Genomic DNA, 19,196 nt, shown 5'->3' on the forward strand with positions numbered 1-19,196 from the left:
GTATATCTGGTACATATGTTCAAAGGTGGTAAAAAAATATGGTAAAGGTGTGCATGTCATGGTTTAAAATTCAATCGGACACAGTCGGGGAAGTCCCTTCTTTGTTTCCATTTGCGTCGGTTTCAGCAATGAACGCTGCCAGGGGCGTAGTCACCATTAAAAGAAAAGGCATACATATGGCATATACAGAACATCAACACAGTTCAGTCGTTATTTTTATATTCTGGTCATCACATTAAAAATAAGTTTGAAATTAAACCATTACTGAGCTTGATAATAGAAACACAATGTACGTAAACGACCATGACATTGTACTCTAACAAATGTAAAGCAAGAAAATGCAACTGGGGATGTATATTCCTCAGGGAGTTCAGAATGCAATTTGAAACGTAAAAGAATTTTCACATGTCTTCTATGACAAGGGTATACGTAGTGTGGAGACAGCAGTGACGTGGACAAAGTTACACAAAATATATCATGTGGGAATATATCCCTCCAGAAATCATCAAGAGGACTTCATATATAAAATGAAAACATGTATTCCACTTTAAAAAAAACATAAGTCTGTTGCGGAATGTGTCTGATAACGCATGAAACCCGTGCGAAATCGATATGATGTTATCTCATTGATCTTCTTATAAGTAATGTCTGATCTATTACACACATTACGAAGAGCACAAGATTCCCCAGTGCTCATAGTGGACTTACGTCTACTGGGGCTGAGCCACGCTTGTAATGATCAAGACCGTACGTAGTGAATATACTCTGGTGAATGTAACTGTACATATAGCCCCAATCTACGCATGCACTCACTCACGTCCTATTTTATACAGGTACTTACAGGTATGTACACTGATTTGCAATCTTTGAGCAATTGTCAGTTGATGTGGACCATTTGCTTACATCAACAAAGTCGACTGATGCTCAAATTCAACCAGCTGTTGGAACAATATTTTTTTTAATGTATGACGATTGATATTTGCTTAATGACCAGTACACGTATTGCCTGTGATCTTTACCTTTACCATTTAATCAGCGAGTGCATATATAAAAAGTGTTTGGTACATCCGTTGTGTCAAACGTATCATACAAACGAGCTTCATATGAATGTAAATGGCTGTGTAGCGGTAATAATCACAGGTGTTGCGATTTATTTATGTGTATATTTCACAGTTCGGCGGAATTTTAAACAAGTATCTCGACAAGTGAATAACTCAAATCTTTAAGTCTGCTTTTCCCTTAACCGATCTGTTTTACCACTTTATCAGTAAAACGAGTCGACCACAAGCGATAGTACCAGTTAATTATCGCCATGTGGCAAGTTTTGAGGGGTTTTTTTTTACTTTATTGTTGCATGCGTTTTCTCAAAATACATCGCAAAAGGAGAAACGTCAAACTGATGTCGATTCCATTTCAAGGACCTGTTCCACGAAACAATCTCATCGTTATGGCGATCGTAAGTCAGTATTACAGAACTGGAGTTGCGATCGCCTAAGCAGTAAGGCGTTTCGTGGAACGGACCCATGTTCAGAAATAGATTCCTTGCAAACACATCCAAGACTATATTATAGGTCAGTCAATCACGATGGAGTTATTGTCACCATGACAACGCCTGTAGGATTTACACGGACGGTCAGGCCCTGCATGAGACCCAGCCTCGCCACTTTATCCCCTGTGAAGGTATCTGTTACCAGGTAGTACATCGATGACCCTGAGTCCACTAGCTGGTACATGGGGATTGTGACGTTACTAGGACCGCCTCCTTGGGCGGAGTTGAACATCGTGGCGGCGGTGCTGCCCCTGGGCAAAATGGGTCGTGTCCAAACAGAAATCTGACCAACCTGGAAAAATGAGATTAGGTTTTTGCTGCATTTACCAATATTGATGCAATATCACGGCGTGGGACACAAACGGGCTTCACACATTGTACCCACGTGGGGAGTCGAACTCTGGTCTTCAGCGTGACAACAGAACGCTTTAGTCTCACCGCCCCTATCACTCAGATAGAAAGTCAAACCAATGCACCAACATCTTTTAATCAACACTGTGTCTATTTAATGTTTCCATTCATTTTGCATAATGATTCACAATTCAATGCTTATTGTATTAAAGCCCTCGAGCCATATACATGAACTGCACATGGCAAAGTATAGGACCGTTTCATAAAGATTGACATTTTGGAAGGAACTACGATAAAACCGTACGTACCATCATGCGAACAGTTCCTGGGATCCCCAGCGGATCCTGGTTGACAGCAAGTACTCCTTTGTTCAGAAGGAGGCTCTTTGACTCCGGCCGGATGTTACGTAAGTCTGCAGACACAAGCAGTGGCGCCGCCCACATCGACCACAGCGCCATCTGTGTTCGTTCTTGGTCATGGCTGAGGGAGAAGTCCCCAATAACAATCTACAAAAAACCCAACCAAATACAGTTCTAGTGAACTGATCGTCATGATTTGAACCATTGCTTAAATTAATAGTCTCATGTCAAATTTTAGAATTACATTTTTATGATACGCTATCCGCTTCTACCTTTTTGTGACATATGTTTGGTTTTCAACCTAGCTAGCTGAATGGGTAACAGACGTGAAAGAATCAATAGGTTTATCATAATGCGGTATTACAAGTTAATGAAATAATCATTCTCATAATTTCATCTCTCATTTTCGCTATTTAACAAATAACAACGGCATGGCGCAGGTACGTTACAACCACGTGGATTCATACTACAAGTCTACTTTCACGTCAGTCCAATAAATCAAATTCTTCTTGGGATCTGAAACCAGTCGTAGTTCGGATCAACTGTTCGTCGCATTTCCGCTTTTGCCAAAATGACAGCGATCTATGTTCTCTGTCTAGTCGTTTGGGGGTTAGTTTCTTTGTCCAGTAAGGCTGTGCCTAACAGTATTCCAGTAATTCAGGTATCTTTCCGGTCACCACAGACTGACAACTCTCCTCACAACTGACCATCCAGCTTGTGGCTTTTTAAGGCAAGAGTACAAGCGTACAGTGTGCAGGGCCTCCTTGCACAAAACGGTCTTAGCTAACCACGATCCACAAAGCATTCGAAACCTTACGAACTGTCATAACATCATAGTGTATTATGAATATCGTAGTGCCACGAACGTTTCGTGGATCGGAACCCAGGGAAATTTTTGGGATCCATGCCCTTGAGATATCATCACAAGGATCACCTACCTCATCCGGGTCATTACAGGGGATATCATCACAAGGATCACCTATCTCATCCGGGGCGTTCCAGGGGATATCATCACAAGGATCACCTACCTCATCCGGGTCATTCCAGGGGATATCATCACAAGGATCACCTACCTCATCCGGGGCGTTCCAGGGGATATCATCACAAGGATCACCTACCTCATCCGGGGCGTTCCAGGGGATATCATCACAAGGATCACCTACCTCATCCGGGGCGTTCCAGGGGATATCATCACAAGGATCACCTACCTCATCCGGGGCGTTCCAGGGGATATCATCACAAGGATCACCTACCTCATCCGGGTCATTACAGGGGATATCATCACAAGGATCACCTACCTCATCCGGGGCGTTCCAGGGGATATCATCACAAGGATCACCTACCTCATCCGGGGCGTTCCAGGGGATATCATCACAAGGGTCACCTACCTCATCCGGGTCATTCCAGCCGCCGGGTCCGGCTATCGTGCTGAAGTTGCCGATGTCTTTGGCGTAGAAGTTGATGACTTTGGCGATACTGTCCCACTGGTCGTCGATATCGTCGTAATTCCTACAGGTGTTGCACACTTCCAGGACCGCCTTGTAATTGGCCTGAAGAAAACACAGATGATGATGATTATTGTTCAAGTGGCAATATTTTATTAAATATGTCCAATGACAGAATTGGTATTAACGATATTACTTTGAATGTTTATTATCAAGCAGAACGTATATCGGATACAGAACATGTTGTGACTGAGTGAGTTTAGTTTTACGTCGCACTCAGCAAACTTCCAGCTATATGGTGGCGGTCTGTAAATAATCGAGTCTCGACCAGACAATCCAGTGATCAACAGCATGACCATCGATCTGCACAACTGGGAAACGATACCACGTATCAACCAAGTCAGCGAGCCTGATCACCCGATCCCGTTAGTCGCCTCTTACAAGCATAGTCGCCTTTCATGGCAAGTGTGGTTGTTGAAGGCCTATTCTACCCCGGACCTTCACGGGTCAGAACATGGTGTAGACCTATTCATAAAGATAGAGATGCATGTTACGGTCTGATGGAGTGAGAGAAAAGGCTATAGAAGTATAGTGAATCAGTGATTTGATTTCAGCAATATTCCAGCAATATCATGGCGTGGGACACCAGAAATGGGCGTCATACATTGCACACATGTGAGGTATCGAACCTGGATCTTCATCGTGACGAGCGAACGCTTTCACCACTGGGCTATCCCCAGACCTATTAAAAGAAGTGGGAGACTTCAGAGTGGTTTAACGTCCCTTAAAAAAATATTTCATCTATTCGGTATTCAGTACATACAGAAGCATGAACTAATGCAGGTATTCGACGTGTACCACTTAGGTGAAACGCCCGTGAAGGCCCGGGGTAGAAAGGTCCTTCAGCAACCCATGATTGCCATAAAAGGCGACTATGCTTGTCGTAAGAGGCGACTAACGGGATCGTGTGGTCAGACTCGCTGACTTGGTTGACACATATCATCGATATCTGTTCCTAATTGTACAGATCCATGCTGGTGCTGTTCATCACTGGACTGTCTGGTCCAGACTTGATTATTTACAGACCGCCGCCATATAGCTGGAATATTGCTGAGCACGGCGTAAACCTCATCTCACTCACTCACTTAGGTGAAACAGCTAAAGTGGGGTTCACGCAGATGCGGCGACATGTGTACTGTGAACCTAGTGAGTGAGTTAGAATGGTTTTAACAGCGCTTTGAGGAATATTCAGTATCAAGATAGGGGCACCGATGTGAGAACAGAACCCGAGCTTTCCACGCGAATCTACCCTTAATGCTCGTGTAGTGGCAGTAGTTATTAAAGAAGACCTGAAAGGTATCTCACCGGACGCTGGTGTAGTATGTCTCCAAGGGCCCATTCACAGGAGTACAAGATGGGCCGACCAGTCTTGTTCAAGAAAAAACCCATGTCACGATAACCTAAATAACATATGAATGTAATACAGTGTAAGTAAACGTAGTCTCAGTCTTATTCGTTGACACCTTCAATGAGTCTAACAAAGCTTACCAGAAGGTCGCGTCAGGTAACCTTTGAGCGATCTATGACCGTCGGCTAGACGGCCGAACGGATTTAACCAATCAGACAACGGATGCTGTTTAACTTTTGGCGGGAAATTTCCGTCACTGACACTGATCCCTCAACAAACAAAAATGCGCATAAAACACAGCAATATAAACGCTTGGGACTTTCTGGTGAGATGGTTACCATTAGCTAATATTTCCTCAAGCTGACATCCTTGAATATTGACAAAAAACGCTGTTTACTCATTGTTGACTGTATTCCAGTGTGCTCTATGTGCATCCCCCGGTAGCGATCGGAATATTTTGTGTACAAACCTTTTCGAGATAAAAGTTCAAAAGGTATGTGCGAATGCCAACTTTCGCGATTTGATAAACTATGTTCTCACTGGTCAGTCACAAATGTTACCTGACGCGACCTCCTACTGGGGTTTGTGAGACTCGGGAGGGGAGTGTAACGAATAACACTAAGACTAAGTTTACTGACACTGAAAGTTAATACAAAATGTCACCTATCAGACTGACGTCAGCATTTTTATGGAAGATTACAATAACCTTTCTAAGTTTTCCGATAGATACATTTTGATGATGAGATGAGTACAGAGTACGATTAATCACACTGAATAAACATATCGAAAGCTTTGTGTAGACGATATGGCTAAAGTACTGCCTAATCGACTTTATATTTTAAATCATTCACTTCTATTGAGCACCTTCAGCAAGGTACCTTTTAAACGGGTTAGCTAGAACAAATATCTAAAAACAGATATAATCGACAGACGTGTTTAACTACCAATATCGTAATGCATGCCTTCGTTAAACTCATCCGGATCAATATTACACCCATCGAACTTCAGAAGGTCAATCCCCCATTCGGCAAATGTCTGTGCGTCGATCTCATAGTGACCCCAACTTCCGGGATACTTTGCGCATGTCATTAACCCCACGTCTTCATAGATGCCAATCTTCAGACCTTTGGAGTGGATCTGAAATAAGGAACCACACTGTACATGCAAAAGAAAGAAGAAATATAGTGACTTCCCATTTGCATGTTGCTGTGTTTACTTGATTTGTCTGAGGTTTACTCTACAATAATAGATATTCAACAATTTAGGTGTTAACACGACACCACCCCAAGATCATAAAGGTATCAGGTTATGTAATGGCAGGTTAGCTTAATACTGGTTGTGTGTAGCCCTTGGGGTGGTAGTGGTTGATCTATAGTGAATGAGTGAGTTTAGTTTTATGCCGATTTCAGAAATATTTCAGCAATATCACGACAGAAGGGCACCAGAAACCGGCTTCACACACTGTACCACTGGGGTTATTCTACCGCCCCGGTGGATCCATAGTAGTGTGACCTTTTTATCTTCCTCTGCTGTTCAATTACGACGATTCACCCAGTATATGTTCAGCCATACTGTTCTTACAAATGTGTCTGTCCAGAAACTGACCACCTACATAGTCCGCCAATGCCTTCATGCCGTGAGGGAATCTGTCCGGGTCAGGCTGCAGGCGGCCATTACTGTCACGGGACTTGGATAGCCAACAGTCGTCGATACACACATACTGGTAACCCGCCTCTTTGTATCCTTCCGCTGCTATAATGTCCGCCATCCTCATGTAGAGATTCTCACTGAAATAGTGCAGCAGAGAAGAATGAACCTTTCACACATGACGTTATTTCAACTAATCAGTATATTAGTTTTATTACACAGAGATTAAAGCCAGTCGGTAGTCATACTGAACAATAACCTACGAATGATGTCAGAGTTTTGCATGAAGACATAATGATTGAAGGAGTCATCGACATGGACATTGCCTATAAGTACTCTAGTTAATTCCAGTATAGGACAATATACAATAGCAAAATATGAAATACAGAAAGTACGAGTAACGTTTCTACACCCGAAACAGAAACGAGTTGCTGTTAGGAGTACCTGCGTAAACGATGTGCATCGCAAATATATAACCGCACGTCACTGAATGTGGTCGTATTTCATTTACAAACTCCTTACGGAAGACAAAAAAATATTTTACGACATACCTGATACAGTTATCAGGGTCATTTTTACAGTCAGTGTTGCATCTAAAACGTTCCCATGACAACCATCCCATCGGCGGGGTGCGCGCGAGACCATTGTCGAGGGCAACGACAGCAACGGTACAAACAGCAACAAGCAGCAGCACTGTCGACGGCTTCATGTCGGCATTTGGCTTAAAACCTTGACGTCTACAACAGAAATAAAATGAATTCTCTGTTAAGAGCACTGCTGTAAAAGGAAACTGTCATTTGTTATACTACCGTCTCCTATGTTTCTGTTTCGAAAGAAAATGTCGGGTTAGATTACACAAAATCACAATAACTGACAATTTTATCCCAACAATGCATATGGCGCACGCAACATAGTTTGTCATCCATTTTTCAATAACTGGGACACATCTGGTGCATGCATTGTATCTTCTGACGCATATTTTTTTCTTAAACGAAACAGTTACCAGCATTCATTCACTATGTCCATCCCGTCGATGATGAGACGCATTTAACAAGGGCGACTAAGCCGATGCTGAGACAGGTATATCACTGTTGATAACAGTCAGACCTGTATTGCACCACTTGTCTGACTGAGAGTTACGGCTTACTGAAGTGTTCTGAATGGGCGATCGATGTCAACCGGTTTTTTTAAGAAACGGAGTTACTTCCCTTTATACATCGTCTGCTCAAGTATTACCGAAATCATGTTCTGATCCTCAGTCAAAACACACACGCACGCACGCACGCACGCACGCACGCACGCACGCACGCACGCACGCACACACACACACACACACACACCACACACCACTGAAGACTGAAGATAGAAATGACAAAAGTGTACCCTTCCCCCACCATTTCAAAAGGCTGGATCCGCTCATGCTTCCGCATACTATTCGCATAAGTCCCTGACACCCTAACAATGCAACAACAATTACATGGCAAATGACAAACAAGAATCTGATAGAGAGTCAGTATAACTGAGCCTCTCAACTGTGTTTCTATGGCCGATCTACATGAGCAGGCCTGCGGATGAAGTACTATACGCTGGTCTTTTATGTAGGTCAAAACTACATCCGCGCTGTGTACAAAGAAACACTATAGATATATATGACCGTGGGTTTCATGGCTACTGAGGTGGTGCCAGACGACAGCGAAAAACACTGACTACTATCTCATGTGAACTATACACCGTCTTAACTTATAATATTGTGTAAGGAAATTTAGTGACCTCCCCAGCACAGACGTGCCATATATTAACTCGATCCTTTTGTTTACGCTGAAATTATGAATGAAGGTCGGCTGATTCAGTGGATGGGAGTGACAGCAGACGACGACGAACTTACTACATGTGGAGGCATGGATATTGTCTACACCACTACATTAACCTAGCTTTCAAAGAGTCAACTTATTGAACGTGACATCGGAGTATGGTTGCAGCTTGTTCTCTTCGTCTATAAAGATGCAATATATGAGCGAATGTTATCGAGGTAGAACCAAGGTACCACGACAGTGAACAAACTGCATATTGTTTCCTGAACCATGAAAGGACACATCACGATACATCCAACAAAACAGATCAGTGACGAGACACAAAAATCAGTAATGTCGTACAGATATGCAGCAATTAACTGCAAACTATCTTCAGCAACTATTTGGTACTCTTGGGTAAACTATAATACGATGTACTGTCAGTGATATTATATTCTGAAAACACGCTAAAATACCATATGACGGAAAATCTCACAGTGACACACAAAACGCCAGGTAATATTCTCGGCCCCACCTGGAGTGTCCGATCCGGTTGAGTTAATGTCGCTTCGAGTCACGTGCGAATAACACTTCATGTGTGTCAATGCAGGTTAGAGATATGAATGTAGAAGTAATTTCTCTATAATGCACATGTACCTGTTGTGTGATTTACAGATTCGGAGCTGTGGTTGTCCACCCGATGTACTGCGTTGAAAGGAAACAGGGTTGTGGAGCGCGTCGGTGTCTTTCGGGTTGCGTTTTGGCGTTTCGTATGCGTGTTTCCAACAACTGGGTTTCACTGTGTTTATTAAATCTTCGAAACTTGTGTTTTGTTTGATGGCGTGGACGTCAGTAAAAATAAACCACAGTTTATATTCAGAAAATACATTAATATAAATGCGTATATGTAAAAACATATAATCTTGGTGTAGAAATTACAACGATGGAGATACAATTACTTTGCCTCATTTGAACACAGCCTTGTATTATGATTACCTACTTATATTGATTATGTATTAGCCCAGTGATGGTCTGTAGGGGTTGTTTGGGGGAAAACTTTGCGTGGTGATGGGGTTCTAGTGAGTGGGTGAGTTTAGTTTTACGCCACACTTAGCAACAGTCCAGCTATATGGCGGTGGTCTATAAATAATCTAGCCTGGTCCAGACAATCCAGTAATCAACAGCATGAGCATCGATCTGTGCAACTGGGAAGCGATGACATGTGTCAACCAGGTCAGCGAACCTGACCACCTAATCCCGTTAGTCGCCTCTTACGACAAGCATGGCTTACTGAAGCCCAATATTCTGACCCGGGGATCACAGGTCGATGGTGTTCTACATTACACTGACCCACAATAGGGGACGATGGGGTAGCCTAGTGGTTAAAGCGTTCGCTCGTCACGCCGAAGACCCGCGTTCGACTCCCCACATGGGTACAATGTGTGAGGCCCATTTTCTGGTGTCCCCCGCCGTGATATTGCTGGAATATTGTTAAAAGGGGCGTAAAACCAAACTCACTCATTCACTCACAATAAGTTCTTACACTTACACACCCACTCACTATAGTGAGTGAAACGCCACTGTTACGCCACTTTTGACAATATTCCAGCACTTTCAGGGTTAGAGACTCCAGAAATGGCTTTTGCACATCCATGTCATGAAGGGAATCGAACCCTTTAAGCACCACGCTACCCCACCACCCCGTTACTCCCCATAACAAAATAAATTGGAGCTGATTCTGTCTTCACATACCGTTGATATTTACTCCTCATTAACATAAACTATTTTCTCAAAACCATTCCTGTCAAATGGTCAGTTGGGGCGGTGGGATAGCCCAGTGGTTAAAGCGTTCGCTCGTCACACCGAATACTTGGGTTTGATTCCACACATGGGTACAACGTGTGATGCCCATTTCTGGTTTCGTGACGTGAAAGTGCTAAAAGCGGCCTAAAATTAAACTCACTCACTCAAATTGTCAATTATGGAAGTCTATTACTGTCACAGTCTAAACGATTAGCATCAACGGAGACCATACTTTCAACAAGTATACTTCAATCTACGTTAAACATAAGAAACATTAGACAGTGGCACAACCAAGCTTCCATACTTATTAAATGTCAATTCCATGATCTTAATTGTTAATATTCAATATTAAGTTATTTCATGTAAACGATATATGTATGAGGATTTTAGGAATGTATATCACCAACACAAAAGAGCAGAAACTTCAACATTATATTTTTCAAACTTTTATTACAAAAATAGTTCATACACAAAGAGAATACCCGTCATCCATATACGTTTGTAATTAAGACGAGGAACAATTGACATTTTTTCAAGCTAAAATTCTCCATATACACGTGTCTTCCGATGTGGCCAGTGATGATGATACATATATAACATCAACTTTTGAAAATCAACACAGTTCAGTCTTTATGTATTTATAAGTTCTGGTTATCACATGTGAAGTATATATTTAAGTTTGAAATTAAACCATGACTAGCGAAGTTGATAATACAAACACAAAATTAGTAAACGAAGACCATGACATTGTATTCCGACCCAAATTTTATAGCAATAAAATACAACTCGGAAAGATGCTTTCCCTTGTGACTTGGAATGTCGTGTGGAAAGATTATCCTAATGCATAATGCCTATGACAGGGATATACTGGTGTGGAGACAGCAGTTTCATGGAGAAAATTACACAGAATACATCATTTCTTTGCCGGGGAAAATATCCCTAAATGAATATCTAGAGGATATAAGAATGAAAACACAAATCCATGATATAAATTGGGGAGTCGTCGGATAATAACCCGATGCAAGTCCGATCGATGTCGACACCCATGTATTATTGATTTGATTGTTTATTTTCACAGACTTAGACCAACATCTAAATAGATTAATCAATATTCTTAACATGATCAAATGATGGTCATTGCACGAAACTGAATTTAATCTGATGAATTTAGCTGTACACATAGCACCAGTCTATCCACACACTCACTCACAGCAAGTACAGGCATATTATTGCTATATTTAAGCTGCATATGTGCTTATCAACAACGAAATCAAAAGACGATCCATGCTATCAAGCTGTAAGAATGGTTATTTGGGGTTTGATATTTACTTAAATACCGGTATACATTTTGCACGCCCGCCTAAACGAATATCTAAAATAAATGAATGGTGAATCAGTGGGGTCAAAATAATCACACACACTTCATAAGAGTGACTGTATTGGGGTTAATGATCATAGGTGTTGTGATACCCTTTTCCATGGGTATATTCCTCTGTCCTTATGCGTCATACAAGTAATTCTACGAGTGCAAAGATCAAACCCTTATGTCTGTTGTTGCGTTAAGCGTTCGATTTTACTCGCTTTCTCATTGCTTTGCCTAATGCGGTACCACCATCTCAGTATTGTCACGTGCGTTACCAGCATCTCAACATGGCGGCAGGTACATCGCTTGGCGATTACTTCCCTTGAATTAGCAGTCTTCCACGTGTATCAGTCTAAGTAAACTTATCTTCAGTACTTTTCGTTACACTCCACCACTGAGTCTAACAAAACCTTATGGGAGGTCACGTCAGGTAACCTTTGAGATTGACCAATCAGAACACAGCTTACCAAATCGCGAAACTGCACATTCGCACATACCTTTTGAACTTTTCATCTCGAAAAGGTTCGTACCCGAACGATTCCGAATGCTATTTTGCTTCCCGGTGATGCACACAGCATACGTACAGCCATGACAACGGCGAGTAAGCAGTCGCTGAAAATAGCGTTTTTGACAATATTCAAGGATGTCATCTTGCGGAAATATTAGCTAATGGTAACCATGTCAATAGATACCCCAAAGCGTATATACTGCAGGTCAAATAATTGTGTTATATGCTGTTTTTTGTTTGTGGAGAGATCTGTGTCGGTGACCTGAATATTTTGAAAGTCCCTTCGATCCCTAAATAGTAGTCGTTGTCTGATTGGTTAAATCTATTTAACATTCTCGCATTTGATTGGACTGCCATTGGTTGCTCAAAGGTTAGCTGACGCGACCTTCTACTAGGTTTTGTTAGACTCAGTGGTGGAGTGTAACGGAATACACTGAGACGAAGCTTACTTAGACTGCCAAGTGCATACAACCAAAATATCTAACACACTGATAAACATTTATGGTGCAAATACATTGAATGCACTTATTAATGTCTATGCGTTGAAGAAAAAAATATTTTAAAAATCGCGCGAGGATGTCTGTGCATTGGGAATATTCTCACTTCAGTGCTGAGATCGTTTTGTTGTACGGACTCATCTCCAGATATAGATTCCTTGCAAACACACCCAAGACTTTATTATAGGTCAGTCAATCACGATGGAGTTATTGTCACCATGACAACACCTGTAGGATTTACACGGACGGTCAGGCCCTGCATGAGACTCAGCCTCGCCACTTTATCCCCCGTGAAGGTATCTGTTACCAGGTAGTACATCGATGACCCTGAGTCCACTAGCTGGTGCATGGGTATTGTGACGTTACTAGGACCGCCTCCTTGGGCGGGGTTGAACATCGTGGCGGCGGTGCTGCCCCTGGGCAAAATGGGTCGTGTCCAAACAGAAATCTGACCAACCTGATACCAAAAAAGTCTAACATTCACATCTTCTATGCTTTTGATACGATAAGATATCGATATCTCGACATGTTTCATGTTTTTGACAAAAAATAACTTAAGTCCAATATGCAAAATAAAATCTATTAACAAAAAATACAACAATAATTTTTACTGTAATTAGACTTTTTCCAAGTTCACCAACGTAATAGAGAAAAGCTCTAAACAGACCTCATATTAGTGTGTTTGATATGGCTAAATAGTTGAAGTGTTCCCATGCCAACAAAAGGCTACTAATATATAATTATCCTTATTTTATTTTAAGTGTGCGGGCGTGTGTGTGAGAAAGAGAGACTAGAAAGGACTTCAAACTCTATTTAAACAAAACAAAACCCCATATTTTTCATGATTTCTATTTCCACTCTCCATCCACGAATTTTGAGGAAGTACGAAACAATCTTACCACCATGCGAACGGTTCCAGGGACTCCAAGCGGATCCTGGCTAACAGCAATCACTCCTTTGTTCAGAAGGAGGCTTTTAGACTCCGGCCGGATGTTACGTAGGTCTACTGACACAAACAGTGGCGCCGCCCACATCGACCACAGTGCCATCTGTGTTCGTTCCTGGTCAGGGCTCAAGGAGAAGTCCCCAATAACCATCTACAACAGAAAAAGTTCCAGTGAATTCATCGTCATGGTTTGAACCATTACTTAGACTACCAGTCCAAGTTCGAATTTTAGAATTGCAGGTTTATGATTCGCTATCGGCTTCCTGTTTCTCATGACGTTTTTAACTAAGCCCTAAATGGTAAGGTAAAAGGTTAAACATTAACTGAGATGGTCTTCAGAATACCACGTGGAACAGTCTGGGAGTGTGGGTTTGAGTCTCGATGAGTCGCAAAAGGAACCCATGGAAGGTTGTTTGGGTATAGGTAAAGGCTGAAAAACCCTAGGGTTCGGTCCTACCTCATCCGGGTCATTCCAGCCGCCGGGTCCGGCTATCTTGCTGAAGTTACCGATGTCTTTGGCGTAGAAGTTGATGACGCTGGCGATACTGTCCCACTGGTCAGTAATATCGTCGTAATTCCTACAGGTGTTGCACACTTCCAGGACTGCCTTGTAATTGGCCTGAAGAAAACACAGATGATGACGATTTTTGCTGAAGTGGCAATATTTTATTAAATATGTCCAGTGACAGAATTGGTACTAACGATATTCTTCGAATGTTTATTATCAAGCAGAATGCACATCGGATATTGAACATGGTATGAGTGAGGGGGTGATCATGATGGTGATAATGGCATGCATTAGAGTGAGGTTGCAGTGACATGGCATGTGAAACAATTATTAACAATAACAGTTCTTTGATTGTCTATTGTCAGCCAGAACGTGTATCATGCGTAGCGCATTGTTCATGTATTATAACTGCAATATTGTTCGTTGACATATTGAAAGTGTAAAGAAATGTCGAGAACTACATGTTGCGGGATAAATAGATCTACGGCAGTGGTTCGGCTGGTTGTAATTCTGGAAGAAGGTATATAGGTAGTGGTGGCGGTGGTAGTGATGGTGATGATGAGGTAATAGTAAAAGCAGCAGCAACAGAAGTAAAGTAGTCTCAGGTAATGCAGGTATTTCACGTTTACCATTTCGGTGAAACCTACCACCATGAAATTACAACTGAAACAAAATGAAAAGCGGGGTTCATGCAGCTCGGCACAGTGGTTTTCGGTGGTGTGCTACCAGTTCCGCAATAATGAGCGAGTAATATTTAACAACGACTTAAGCAATTTTAAAGATAAGCAGTGCAGGGGCACCAGTGTGGCCAATACTGTAACGCACAGGCTACATGCGAACGTTTTAACCACGACTAACCAAGGACCAAGTTGTGGTACTACTAGCAGCAGTAGTAGCACTAGCACTAGCACTAGCAGTGACAGTAACAATAGCACTAGCAGTGTTGCTTTTGCAGCTGCAGTTGCAGTTGCAGTAGCAGTAGCAATAGTGGTAGCAGTAGCACTCGAAATTACACTAGCACTAGCACTAGCCGTAGTGGTTGTGCTGATGTCTCACCGTGCGGTGGTTCAGTATATCCCCAATGGCCCATTCACAGGAGTACAAGATGGGTCGGCCAGTCTTGTTCAGGAAAAAAACCCATGTCACGGTAACCTAAATAACATAGCAAATAAAAACACTGTTACCATGACACTGACGATGGCCAAGATTCTGACTGGTTACAATGAAGTTCATTATCGATACCTCGTAGGAAAACCTTTTCACTTAACCAATGCAATACATTCATAGTCAAATCAATAATACATGGATGTCGACATCCATCGGACCTTCATTTACTCCTAATCGATGTCTCAGTCCCTAAACCTTGTAATTTGACGATGAGATGAGCACAGGCTGTGATTGGTTGGTTGGTTGGTTGTCTAACGCAGCACGCAGCAATCTTCCAGCTATATGGCGTGGAGCTGTAATTAACCGAGTCTGGCATCGATATAGACAACTGGAAGACGATGACTTCAGCGAGTCTGACCAACCGATTCCCTTAGTTGCCAGTTACGACAAGCATGGGTTCCTAAACACCAATTCTAACCCGGATGTTCACGGCTCTACCATCTATGACTGATCCGACGAAACAAATATACATGAGACCGTTAATATCTGCAACTCCAGCAAGGTACCTTGTAAATGGGGTTGCTGGAACATATTTCTTCTATTGTAACTAAATATATATATGATATGTGTATTAGACTACTAATGCCATTATGTATACCTTCGTTAAACTCATCCGGATCAATATTACACCCATCGAACTTCAGAAGGTCAATCCCCCATTCGGCAAATGTCTGTGCGTCGATCTCATAGTGCCCCCAACTTCCGGGGTACTTTGCGCATGTCGTTAACCCCACGTCTTCATAGATGCCAATCTTCAGACCTTTGGAGTGGATCTGATAAAAATCCAAGAACACTATACATGCAAAATGAGAGGAGAACAGATTGTGGTGTTATTTGCTAACAGATATGTTATTTTCTTCAGCATTTTTGGTTTTCTCTGCAATAATAGAAATTCAACGATTTATCGAAGTCAGAGCGGCGTGTATACCAGTCTTGGATTGACAAATCAGCGATCGCTCCAATTCACACGTTGACACGAAAACGTGCAACCAGGTCACCGAGACTGAGCAGCCGAGGCCTTTTGTTTGCCTCTTACGATAGCTCATGGTAACCTTAAGATCAGACGGTAATGATAGGTTATTAATGGTGTGTTAGCTTAATGGTGGCTGTGTGAGGGATTTTGCGGATGAATCCAGAGGAGATATGGACTTCTGGGATTAATCCATAGACTAATCTGCCTCGGCCAAGTCTTCCATGTCCGCAAATCACAAAGATACCACTTTGGGGCAAAGTGCTGGATATAGACTACTGGGATTAATCCATAGACTAATCTGCCTCGGCCAAGTCTTCCATGTCCGCAAATCACAAAGATACCACTTTGGGGCAAAGTGCAAGATATAGACTACTGGGATTAATCCATAGACTAATCTGCCTCGGCCAAGTCTTCCATGTCCGAAAATCACAAAGATACCACATTGGGGCAAAGTGCTGGATATAGACTACTGGGATTAATCCATAGACTAATCTGCCTCGGCCAAGTCTTCCATGTCCGCAAATCACAAAGATACCACTTTGGGGCAAAGTGCTGGATATAGACTACTGGGATTAATCCATAGACTAATCTGCCTCGGCCAAGTCTTCCATGTCCGCAAATCACAAAGATACCACTTTGGGGCAAAGTGCTGGATATAGACTACTGGGATTAATCCATAGACTAAACTACCTCGGCCAAGTCTTCCATGTCCGCAAATCACAAAGATACCACTTTGGGGCAAAGTGCTGGATATAGACTACTGGGATTAATCCATAGACTAATCTGCCTCGACCAAGTCTTCCATGTCCGCAAATCACAAAGATACCACATTGGGGCAAAGTGCTGGATATAGACTACTGGGATTAATCCAAAGACTAATCTGCCTCGGCCAAGTCTTCCATGTCCGCAAATCACAAAGATACCACTTTTGGGCAAAGTGCTGGATCTGCCTCTCGGACTGCAAGTGGCACAGGTCCTTGACGTAAAGTAAACAGTAAAGTAGGGTCTTCGAATCATAGGGAAACCCATTAGCTAGTTTTCCCGTGGCATCCAACACTTCGCCTAATGTATATTCAGTCACAATGTTCTGATATGTGCAAAAACTGACCACTTACATAGTCCGCCAATGCCTTCATGCCGTGAGGGAATCTGTCCGAGTCAGGCTGCAGGCGGCCATCACTGTCACGTGACTTGGATAGCCAACAGTCGTCAATACACACATACTGGTAACCCGCCTCTTTGTATCCTTCCGCCGCTATGATGTCGGCCATCCTCATGTAGAGATTCTCACTGAAATAGTGCAGAAGAGAAATGTAAACGCTTCTCACATGACGTTACTTCCAATTGACCAATTCCACTTTTGAAGAGATTAAAACCAGTCGGGAAAACATTTCCATATGCTCAACGATGAATAGTGACTTACGAATGACTGTTTTGCATAAAGACATAGTATCGCTGAATGAGTGATGGACATGCGTACTACAGATACAGAAACTGTACCCAGCTCGCCTGATTACGAATGCATGGTAGTATACACTTTGTACATCGAAATATATAACGGAACGTCACTGAAAGTGGTCGTATTTCATATATGAAATACAGTGTCTATACTAAACACACAAAAGTATTTTAGAAGTGAACATACCTGATACAGTTATCAGGGTCATTTTTACAGTCAGTGTTGCATCTAAAACGTTCCCATGACAACCAACCCATCGGCGGCGTGCGAGCGAGACCATTGTCGAGGGCAACGACAGCAACGGTACCGACAGCTATGAGCAGCAGCAACGTCGACAGTTCCATGTCGGTAACTGGTTTACCAACTTGACGTCTACAACAGAATCAATAGGTATAAAGAGCACTGCTTTAAAGGCAAATTGTCAGCTGTAAATACCGTCTCTCATGTGCACTTCCAAACATCGAAAATGTGCAGCATTCACATAAATAAACAATTTAAAATTTGAAATGATGGTACATGCTTAAAATGATATTCTATCATGCCCCACAACAACCCGAGACCACATCAGGCCTCTGGTCTTCGGCCTTCGGGTAAATTTGGGGACATGGGTATACCCATAAACATAGCAACAAATTCGAATATGCGTTAACACTTGGATATACCCGTATATATAAATCTATCAATTATATCTTGGTCCGATCTAGACAAGCAGGCCATGAGGGAGAACAATATGCAGATGGAAAAAAAATCACGTAGAGCACGTAGAGACACTTGCTGAAGGGAACTGCTTAATGGCTGTAGGGCTGGTGGCAGACGACAGCGAAAATACTACAAAGTACTCACCCGAACCACATGGACTTTTACACCGTTAAAACAAAAATATAGTGTAATCTAATACAACGTTATGTCTGTCTGACATGGCCGTACGATATATACTCTTGTTTTCACTGAAATTAAATACGATGGTTGGCTGATTCAATGGGTATAAGTGACAGCAGACGACTATGAACTTACAACAAGCGGTCACATGAATATTGAATGCGTCACCATATTAATCCAGCCATCAAAAAGACAATATATCTGCTGAACGTGACATCTCGTGTTGGGATGTAGTTATCGAGGTAGGAGCGAGATCAATCGACAGTGAACGAACTCCATATTGTTTCGGGATCCATACATGAAGACACTGCTGTGCATGCTACAAAACGAATCAATAATGTTCCATCCTGAACGATGTGTCATACAGGTATGTAGCAACTACGTTTTCAGCAGCCCTTAGGTACATACACCATTGGGTATATTATAACCCTGTACTGTCAATGATACGAGATTTTGCAACAAGCTTATAAACAGCCACAACAAAGCATCAAACTGACACATACAAAATCCAGGTAATATTCCCTCCTCCACTTGGAAACTACGT

General features: G+C 42.2%; 1 protein-coding gene and 1 pseudogene across 7 annotated transcripts; both read right to left on the minus strand.

The window, feature by feature from the left end:
- Positions 1-202: 202 nt before the first annotated feature.
- On the minus strand, positions 203-9,317 carry LOC137274254 (alpha-galactosidase A-like). 7 transcript variants are annotated; one of them, XM_067807348.1, is made up of 8 exons: positions 9,207-9,317; positions 7,311-7,496; positions 6,725-6,899; positions 6,075-6,249; positions 5,070-5,164; positions 3,648-3,809; positions 2,209-2,406; positions 203-1,841 (listed from the first exon to the last, which is right to left on the minus strand). In XM_067807348.1, exons 2-8 carry the CDS (start codon positions 7,466-7,468, stop codon positions 1,581-1,583), a joined length of 1,224 nt encoding a protein of 407 aa, XP_067663449.1. In that variant the 5' UTR covers positions 7,469-7,496; positions 9,207-9,317; the 3' UTR covers positions 203-1,580. The 7 variants fall into 7 exon arrangements, with proteins under 7 accessions (XP_067663449.1, XP_067663451.1, XP_067663453.1 ...); XM_067807350.1 differs by having other exon boundaries at positions 9,085-9,261; XM_067807352.1 differs by lacking the exon at positions 9,207-9,317 and adding an exon at positions 9,046-9,103.
- Positions 9,318-12,861: 3,544 nt separating this feature from the next.
- Positions 12,862-18,138, minus strand: LOC137274257 (alpha-galactosidase A-like; annotated as a pseudogene).
- Between the last annotated feature and the right edge of the window lie 1,058 nt (positions 18,139-19,196).

This window comes from Haliotis asinina, chromosome 2 (genome assembly GCF_037392515.1).
Source record: "Haliotis asinina isolate JCU_RB_2024 chromosome 2, JCU_Hal_asi_v2, whole genome shotgun sequence".
NCBI classification, from domain to species: Eukaryota; Metazoa; Mollusca; class Gastropoda; order Lepetellida; family Haliotidae; genus Haliotis; species Haliotis asinina.

What these genes read in the sequence shown, in the direction of transcription:
- LOC137274254 (XM_067807347.1), bottom strand. Translation starts at nt 7,681, where the DNA reads ATGACAAACTATGTTGCGTGCGCCATATGCATTGTTGGGATAAAATT. An exon ending in GACCCTGATAACTGTATCAG is followed by an intron (nt 6,900 to 7,310) that starts GTATGTCGTAAA and finishes GCACTATTTCAG; the next exon opens with TGAGAATCTCTACATGAGGA. An exon ending in CAGGAACTGTTCGCATGATG is followed by an intron (nt 1,842 to 2,208) that starts GTACGTACGGTT and finishes TCATTTTTCCAG; the next exon opens with GTTGGTCAGATTTCTGTTTG.